The 9,738-nt window shown below is 36.6% G+C and overlaps 2 protein-coding genes across 2 annotated transcripts; both read right to left on the bottom strand.

The window, feature by feature from the left end:
• Window positions 1-2,400: 2,400 nt before the first annotated feature.
• Window positions 2,401-4,035, bottom strand: LOC133817706 (uncharacterized). The gene has a single exon (XM_062250288.1). The coding sequence runs from the start codon at window positions 3,595-3,597 to the stop codon at window positions 2,662-2,664; it is 936 nt and encodes a 311-aa protein (XP_062106272.1). The 5' UTR covers window positions 3,598-4,035; the 3' UTR covers window positions 2,401-2,661.
• A 2,287-nt stretch (window positions 4,036-6,322) lies between these two features.
• On the bottom strand, window positions 6,323-9,373 carry LOC133817705 (lipoyl synthase 2, mitochondrial-like). Its single transcript, XM_062250286.1, has 4 exons — window positions 8,800-9,373; window positions 8,486-8,697; window positions 7,716-8,095; window positions 6,323-6,769 (listed from the first exon to the last, which is right to left on the bottom strand). Exons 1-4 carry the CDS (start codon window positions 9,225-9,227, stop codon window positions 6,662-6,664), a joined length of 1,128 nt encoding a protein of 375 aa, XP_062106270.1. The 5' UTR covers window positions 9,228-9,373; the 3' UTR covers window positions 6,323-6,661.
• Between the last annotated feature and the right edge of the window lie 365 nt (window positions 9,374-9,738).

The following is a 9,738-nucleotide window of genomic DNA, read 5'->3' as shown; positions in this document are numbered from 1 at the left end:
GGGTAAAAAGCTGTGCAATCCCACATCACCTGGGGAAGGTCAAGTGTGATGATTCTAAGAATGTGTAGATAGGAGACTACACAGTTGAAGATGGCTTAAATGGATTAATGGGTAATACCTATGCCAACAAGATGCATCCTCTTTTCGGTAGCCCATCACTTGAGAACTCCAAAGTTAAGCGTGCTTGACCTGGAGTAGTCTCATGATAGGTGACCTCTTGTGAAGTTTTCCCAGGAAGCATGTGAGTGAGGACAAAGCACGCTGGAAAGACTCGTGTTGGTTTGCAGGGTCAGTCGTCATTTCAGGAAGCATCCATCGTGACGTGGGGCGTTACACACCTGCAGTTGCCATGTCTGGGCCTCTGATTCAGCAAGCCGACCCACCTATGTCGCCTGACGCGCACCTGTCGAAGGTCCTGCCAGCTTGACACGCGTCCCACCAGAGCCAAGCCACCAGCACCTAACGCCACCTGCCAACCTGCCACACCTGTCACGCCTTCCTGCCGAGCCAACCAAAAGTCGCCACGTCGCTTTGCTATCTCCCACTTGTCCCACTTCCATCAGAATTTGATGACATTTTTTCCACTATTTTGTACAGGATTTTACATATTTTTTGTCCTATTTCCACTATAAATAGAGAGCCAAATGTAGTGAAAAAGAGATTAGATGGTAGAATGAAGTGTAGAGAGTAGAGTTAGAGAGAATAACATTTATTTCTTTTTCTTTCATTTCTTTTACATTTTTTTTAGTGAAAACAATTAATATTTTAGACTGAATTCTCTTGTGGAAAGGCTAGAGTGAAGTTCATGTTTCACATTATATTTTTAATATATTGATTATTTTTTGTTCCTCATTTCTATATATTTGGTACAATTAAATTTATTTTCTTCTAATTTTTATTCTAAGTTTATTAGTGTCTTTTACATAAGTTTAGTCATGCTCTTCTTATGTAATTTAGGCTCTTGATTTAATTTAGGATATTTGTTATATTATATGCTTTTTACTACATTCTGCCATTAGTATTTTGTCGCTCTAAGTTATATAATATGATAGGTTTTTAAAATTAGAAGTTAGTATAATTTAATTAAGAACATATTTTAAGGTGGGCTTTATTTTATATATTTTCCAACTATAATTAATGGTGTAGAATTATAGTTGAGTTGAATGAATCAATTTTATTAAAATATATATATGTTTGCATGAATGAAACTTGTGTCTTTCATATTTTCTTTCTGATTCTAATTCTTCAATTTTGTTTATTTAGTGTTTAAAATTATTCTTTTTCAAAATTACATTATTTCAAACTTTTTTATTTCTAATTTACTAATTTACTAATCTTTCTTTTTACTTGTATTTTACTTCTCTGTGGATACGACATAGCCTGTTTACTACTGCGACTGTTTAGGAGTTTATTGGGCGATATCAACGAGATATAATGACTTCGTGTATTATTATGCATAATATAATAATAGAAGATGAGCTAATATGATAATGCGACAAGTGAATAACGAGCTGAAGTGCTAAATCCAGAAGTTGAGATGGTGGGTGATGACAATGCTCAATTTCAAAAATTTCTTGCTCGACATAGAAAAATCAAGGATAAGGATGCTCACATTGAACTTTAAAATGCATTAATTGAACACTTGTAAGACGAATATGGTAGATTACAAAATTAGTATAATTTAATTAAATGTATTGTTTTTTTATGTGATTTGTGTTATTTTTTAGAGTTAATTAAATGTAATATTTTTTTTTAATGAAATGTAATATTTATTTATGAAAATTTAATATGCTATTTTTAATTTAAATGAGTTTTATAATCTAAAGTATTATTGTAAAATAATTAATACTAATATGTTTATTAAAATATTTAATTGAATATAATAGTTATTTTGATTTAGTAAAATAATATAATAATGAAGAGAATATCTGATTTCAATAATAAAGAATATATTGTTTAGTGTAATTTTTAGTTTTGTAGTTGGAATGGAAAAAAAATATGTTGCTAAATTTATAATATTTTGAGTTGTTCAACACCAAAATAGCCTAAGATGACAATAAATTTCCTGCAGTGTTATTGTACTAGTTTGCACCTGCTGCTGCTGCTGACCACCACTGGCACAGGCTCTGGTAGACAATGGCAACACAAGTGAGCCTTTTGTATGCATAAAATTTAACCCAACACCAATGAAAACGAAACAACTATTCCTCCCTCCATTCCATTCTCATAATCATCATCCCAAGAAAAAGAAAGATAAGATTCCAACTCTAGGCTCACATTTTTTACATATCCCTAGACCTTCATCTCAATTATCGATTGCTTAGTAAACAACTTTCCCGGAAAAAAAGAAGAGAAAAGTAAAAAACACTTGATGTGTTCTTCAAAAAAATGCACTTTACATTACATACACCAAAACAGTTAAATTGACTTGAAGAAGAAGAAGAAGAATAAATCATTTACATACTTGTCCCAAGCCAAAAAACGAAGATGTTGAAAAGTACACGACACAATTGGAGATTGGCTTGATATTGATTGACACAAGGAAAGAATACGCACATTCCTTCAAAATGGTTTCTGAAGCAAAAGAAGATTTGCTTTGCACATGAAAAAACCACCACATTTTCACAAAATGGCAAAAAAATAATAGCAAACAATAGCAATTTAGACAAAGATGAAACACTCTAATGAAACCAGAGGATTCTCCAAAGACTCGTTATTCCCCAGCTGCGAAGAACCGCCATCGTGCTCCTCTTTCTTACCTTCGTTATTAGTATTACTCTGACTCTGGCTCTGGCTCTCCTTGCCATCTCCACCTAATGACTTGCTACCGCCTCGTCCGGTTCCCTTTGACGTGTTTCTCGCAAGCCCGCCTCGACTCACTCCATTCGTCGTCCGTGGAGCCGGTGACCTCGACCGCCGGGACGATACCTCGCCGATATCTCGTCGGATTCCGGCATACCCATCATTCCGTTGTATGGTCCTTCCCTGACCCGATTCCCTCCCACGAATGGACTTGTTATCAACCCGGTTTCTCTTCTCTGCTGACCGTTCGGGTCTACTGGCCGAAGAAACGGGTCCTCTCCCTCTCCTACTGGTGAGCTCAGCTCCGCAGTTGGGACGCTTCCGGCGAGTAGTAGCCGTTGACCCATTTGTTATTCTAGGACCCACTTCCCTCTTTCGTTTGCTAATAGCTTCGTCTTCGTCTCTTACCTCTGTAATAGTCGTTGCAGTCGTCGTTGACAAGTATGAGAAGCTCTCGCTGACTTCACACGTCTCCGAGAGGTAAGAAGCCTCGGAGACCTCCACAACCTCTGTTTCTTTCTCCTCTTTCGCGGTCAAGTTAGTCTTTTTCTCTGTAAAAGTTTCTGGGGCTGGGGGTTTTGAAACCGGGGTTTCTGAGAGGACCTCCTTAACGGACTCTTCTTCAACGACCGGAGGAGGGTGTGGAGGCATAATGTGGGCTTTTCCAACATGGGTCTGCTCCACTTCCAGCGCCGGAGTAGTCCGGTTAAAATGGCGGTGGTGGTTGAAGGGCACATCTGGTTGTTTCAGCTCTTCTCTCTGGGTTGACTTGGGGGAGCTGAGACAACATCCCATTTTGGGTTTTGGGAATGTGAGAAGGCTCTAGAGAGTTTTGAGGTGAAATCTCATTGCAAGTGGGAGATTTTGAATCTAACGGTCATAAAAATGGGGATAACAGAGGGGAGTGGTGGTGAGTTGAGACTTGTGATTGGGCTTGGTTGAGGCGGAGATGTTGATGAAATGCTATACTTGGACACTAACACTATGCTTGGTACAACTGCGAATTACTTAACCATAAGCTGAGCCACCCTATCCAAGGACCCAAACTTACATGTTTATTATATCAAGAACAATGATGTGAATATGACTATAATATTAATATATAAATTTGTGATGAAGAGTATAGTTAGGAAAATGATTTGACGTGGGAATCATATAGATTTATATGTGGGTTTTAAAGATGATGAATGATTGTGATATATTTTGAATCATGGAAAGGATTTTATTTTTCTCTCATTAATATTATTTTGAAAGGATACAGTGATATTCAAGTACAAGACTCCAATTTTTTTTTTTTTGGAACTCAAAGGAGGGAAAAAATAGTTCTTCTTTAAAGGGAAAGAAAAGACTTTTTTTTGTATTATTTAATACATTGGGATATTGCCTATTGGAGTCTTTTCATTTCAGTTGCATTTTTACATATATGAATAGATATGGTGTGTTATTCGATCAAATTTCATCAAATACGTACATAACCCTTTTTCACAATAGGCAATATCCAAATGAAGAATGTGGTTGAGTTTTAGATGAATGTGGTTTGTGGGTATAAACAACTCGGACATGTTATGGATTTTTTCTTTACTTTGAAAAGGAAATTATGAATTTTTTATTATAAGAGACATAAAGAAAGATTGATAAATTTTGAGCCAATTTGATGCGATTAATCACTTGGGGGGAAAAGCGGCATATCTACCTAATCCCAATTCCATTAGGCATTAAATATAAATGAAGCTCATAAATATTGTCTGCAAGAAAAAGTGTAAACACTACATAATTATTGGTACCACCACATTTTTTCACTAGTTAATGGTAAGTATTTGTTTTTTCTCAATTTTTATTTGAAGTCTTTTGGTTTATTGCTATTAATGGAATAAATCTGTCATATGCTGATTTATTTTGGAAACTTAGTTTACCTCATACATTTTTCGATTGTCGGTAGCTTATTTAACATTTAGTTGGAGTAATTGTATATAGCTTAGTAAGTCTATTATTGTTAATCATGCTCTATGAACAATATTTGTAATTTTACTTCCCTTTCAAAAAAAAAATTTGTAACTGGTTGGGGAGGAAATTTCATTACTAACAACTATGATAAATAATGCAATGGTAATATTACGTTGTGAAGTGAGTGAATGATTGTATTGCTTTAGCCCAAAAAAAGTGATTGTGTTAGAGTTGCAAGCTTGAATTTTGGCAAAAATAATTGCCTTTTCTTTTTCTTAACCAAAACCCATTTAAATCAACATTAATTAATCATTAATAAGACCCACCATTGATCGATGATCGCAACAGCTATTGGCATTGGCACAAATTCTACGAAATTGCCATGATGTGATGCTTATCAAGTACAAAGAGACGACACCTTATTTCTTGAATAAAATTTTATGCTAGGGACATGTAAAAGTACTTTGCTTTAGGTTTGGGAATAGTTATCCAGGATGGAAAGACAATTTTTATAGAATAAATAGATACATATTCGTATATTTGATTTAAGCAAAAGGACTAAGGGACAACTGTTTCATAAAAATAATTATTACACCAAAACATGTGAATGTGGAAGGTAGTTCAAATTATCATTTCACCCCAAAGTCAACATTACCAAAACATTCATTTCTAAATAGTCAGTCATCTAATTTATGTATTTTATCCTATTTAATATTTTAATGCATGCAATAATATGACTATTTGATCACTTAGGTAGGTAGTGGGTCTTTGGGTCCAATTGTTATTCGAAAAATTGTGTTTTGCTTTGCAATTTCAAAACTTTCATGTAAAATGTAATTTTTTTTATTGACATATTGACAAATGATGACTTACTAAGAACATCAACCATTGTCATGAATCATATGTAGATCCCTAAGTCAAAAAATTATCCACGAAAAATGCCGAAAAGTGACAACTTTAGTTATCCAAAGATCAACTCTCTCCTTTTTAGTCATCCAAAGATCAATTCTTGAAATGTGTTTTATCTTTTTTCCATATTCACACAAATTTTTTACTACTGTTATTATAATTAAATAAGCACTTCAAATTTATCATACATATTAAGACCTGGGGTGGCCGATAGATATTGTAGAGACCGAAACCAGAAAATGCAGAGGAAAAGACAAGCAGTGGCGCACGAAAGAGATCAATCACAATATGAAAGATGATGATGCTTCATAGAGCAGCTGCACGTGTGGTGTGGGGTGGCAATTCAGGACTGCAATGTGCTCGTTCTTACCTCTTTATGCTTTTTTTTTACTGAATGCATGCAAGGTTACCAGAATTGAAACTTTATCATTGGAGAAGTAAAGACCGTTAACAGCAGAATCGTCAATTATCAATGACATATCTTGTAAACTTTTTTTTTAAAGTAAAGGACCAGTAATTATTGATGTTGTAAGTATTCGAAGGGACCCTCATCCACCTAACAGGGCCTGTAATCATTACAACGTTAACGGGTCAAATATGATGCGGAAGGACAGCTTCTGAGAGAGGAATATGGTTTTGGCTCATCAAGGATAACAGGAAGACCATGTTAACATAAGAATTCTTTATTTCAGACTGTATCCGGACCACTACCAGTTTCTTATAACTCCAGCTACACTGCTCTTCTAGTACTGTACTTATTTGATAAATAAAAATGATAAAACTATTATGGAATAGGATATTGGCAAAGCATATTTATGAATGACAGTGTCCCGAAGAAATAATACCTCGGTTGTACAATGACAAGGCCGTGTGTGATCTCGTGCCTGTGTAAATCATTGGTTGTACAAATAGACCCGAGGAGCACCATTTATGAATTGATACAATAAAAAAATTACGTACAAGAGGGTAGAAAAGGGTGAGGAACCTCTTAGTCACTTGAGAAAAGTTAAGAAGAGGATGCAGCTCGATCAGATTCTATCATGGACTTGATGTAGTATTCACCTGCTTTGTATGATGACCTGACCATAGGACCAGAAGCCACATAACGAAATCTCTGTTTCATCAAATCAAACAAACTAATGTTACTAATATGAGGTAGATGTTATATCTGTGAGTATCAACAAATGTTTGAAAATAATGAGGTGAGGTTTTGATGCATGCGACAATTATTACAGCATATGAGTAAATAGTAATAGTTGAGCATTGATTATGTCCTGCATGATGAATGCTGTCACGTTGCAAAGCTAACCTAATTTCTTAATCATGACTACATGAGAAACCAAGAAATGTGCATCTTCATGGTCGTTGAAAATTTGAAAATTGAAAAGGTGATTGCATTAATCAAATAATGAGTACAGGTCAAATACTTCCAACATCTGACAATGCAGGAGCAAACAAATGCCAGAGCTGAATTGAGAACAGCAATGCAACCTTGCTTGGTTCAGAAAAATCATCAATTGACTGCTGCAGTTGCACCAATAGCAGAGAGATACATATGTATAGGGCCGTAGAGAAACTAATGCAGAAAGATATTCTTAAATTAGGTAAAATTACTGTTAGCAGAGCCAGAGCACTGGTGACAAGCTAGTCAACAACCAAGTATATGATATTAATAAGCAAACAAATTCAGTGGCAGCTAGAGTATATGGTTTCAATTAATTTCAAACTGAAGAAGATCAATTCCAGCTAGATTGATAATCTTTCACAACAGGAACAGATAAAATGCATGAAAAACAACGGTTCCAAGCTCCAACATGCACTTGAAGTGGAAAAGAAAGACAATTAACTAATTGACCATTAAGGAGCTGACGAGAATTTAGATAATTAACAACCACATCAAGTTCACAATCAACTCAAGCCACAAAATTATACTATAAAGTAACATAAGTAAATCCCGCAAACATAATGACAAAATATTATAAGAGAAAAATGTGATAGCATGAAACATATAGAGCCTATAGCATGTACAGATTACGAAAACAAAAAGGATAAAGCCATACCATATCCATGCCGAGGACGCGATACTTCTCAAAAGCTTCAGGGGTAATATATTCAGAAACAGGCATATGACGCTTGGAAGGTCGCATATATTGACCAAATGTCATCACATCAACACCAGCAGCTCTCACCTTCTCCATCGTCTTCATAACTTGATCAGGTGTTTCCCCGCAGCCTAACATTATTGAAGTCTTTGTAAGCGTTCCAGCAGGAGCTTGGTCTTTAGCCATCACGAGAACTTCTAGAGATTGCACAAAATTTGCCCGATGATCTCGCACTGCCTTCTGAAGCTCCTCAACTGTTTCAATATTGTGAGCAAATACATCTAGCCCGGACCTTGCAACTTTATCAACACACGTGCTGTCTCCTCGAAAATCAGGAACTACACAATACAGAAGCAAAACTATATTACAAAAGCATATGACCAAACTGAAAAGGATGAGCATACATCAGATAGAACAGTTGACGCTCACTAATCCAAACCATATGAAAACAGAGTTGCATACACATAAATCTGTGTTCAACGGTGATGAAATTCACTAAAAACTAAAATGCATTATACAGTCTTCATCAGACTCTTCCAAGGTTATATACACTCATATACGTACTGTATCAGGCTTTCAGCGCACAAATTTGTAACCTAACCGCAAAATTAAAACTCATAACCTAAACAACATTCATGGGAAGAAAAAGAAAACAACTTAAGACATATATCAGCGCATGAATTCATTAGATTCTCAAAACACCACAAAGAAAGAAAATAAAAACATACCCAATGCCTCTATGAGCATATTTGGCTTCAGTTCTTTCAACTTCTGCACCGTCTCGGCAAAATGACCACTCCCCTGATCAGGTAAATCATCCCGGTCCACACTAGTGATCACCACGTAATCCAACCCCCACGACGCAATCGCCTCTGCCACATTGGTGGGCTCATTAGGATCAGGTGGAGGCGGCTTTCTTGAAGTCTTCACATTGCAGAACCTGTACCACCAAATTCAATCAAATAAAGCTGAGAAAACATCCTAAGCACATTACCAAACCCAAATAAATCTCAGCTTAAAAAAAAAAAAAAAAAAAGCTCGCCTGCAACCCCGAGTACAAGTATCACCGAGAATCATGATCGTGGCTGTGGCAATGCCGGTCTCACCGCCAGACCAACACTCGCCGAGATTGGGGCATCGAGCCTCCTCGCACACGGTATGGAGATTCAATTCCCTGAGCTTTTTCTTAATCTGGACGTACTTCTGGCCTCCGGGGACGGTCTCCTTCATCCATTTGGGCTTGGGAAGGGGATTCTTCTTGGTCCCAACCTCGACGGAATAAGGGCTATTGGATTTGAGATCCTCGGCGAAATCGGTGAGTGAGGGGGATTCGACGGCCAATCGAGCTCGGAGCCCCGCTAGAGTTTGAGGGAATTGGGAACTGGTGGATGTGGATTGGGTGGAAGATGAGAAGAGCTTTTTTGAGGTCGATTTTAGGGTTCGGCCTAGGGTCGTGAAGCGGGAGTTCATGTTTTTTCTCTCTCTTCGTCTCTGAGTAACTTAGAGAGAGAAGGAGAGGCGGTGGTGGTGGTCGGATTCGGATGAAGAAGAGGATGAAGTTAATTCGTTGGTTGGACCAGACAATTTTGGAACACTTTTAGATTATGACGGGCCTTATTTTGAAAACTTATTTGGGCTTTAATTTGGGCCATCTAATCTTGAAAAAGGGTATTTGCAGTGGAAGTTGCTAATGTTTTCAACGACAACTTTATAAAAATATAGAAAAACATAAATTACGGGCATAAAACCTATGCTACAAAATATGGTAATTCTATAAAGAAAAAAAAAAGTTTAAATATGGGCATCCCATAAAATATTATGAACAAAATAACATAAATAAAAATACACACTCTCCCTCTCTTACTTTCCTCTTTCTCTCCATCTCTCACTTATATTTCAATTGCTCTCCATTTTCTCTCACAACAATGGGAGCTCTCTCACACCGGCAAATGAACGACTTACCTCCGATCACCACCAACGC

Source organism: Humulus lupulus, chromosome 2 (assembly GCF_963169125.1).
Source record: "Humulus lupulus chromosome 2, drHumLupu1.1, whole genome shotgun sequence".
NCBI lineage: Eukaryota > Viridiplantae > Streptophyta > Magnoliopsida > Rosales > Cannabaceae > Humulus > Humulus lupulus.
The sequence above is the reverse complement of the archived record's forward strand: the minus strand, read 5'-3'. Positions and strand labels throughout refer to the sequence as shown.

Excerpts from the sequence above, each read along its gene's own strand:
- LOC133817706 (XM_062250288.1), bottom strand. The coding sequence starts at position 3,597 with ATGGGATGTTGTCTCAGCTCCCCCAAGTCAACCCAGAGAGAAGAGCTG.
- LOC133817705 (XM_062250286.1), bottom strand. The coding sequence starts at position 9,227 with ATGAACTCCCGCTTCACGACCCTAGGCCGAACCCTAAAATCGACCTCA. Across the intron at positions 8,698-8,799 it reads ACTTGTACTCGGGGTTGCAG|GTTCTGCAATGTGAAGACTT; the intron begins GCGAGCTTTTTT and ends TTGGTGGTACAG. Across the intron at positions 6,770-7,715 it reads GCGTCCTCGGCATGGATATG|AGATTTCGTTATGTGGCTTC; the intron begins GTATGGCTTTAT and ends TTGATGAAACAG.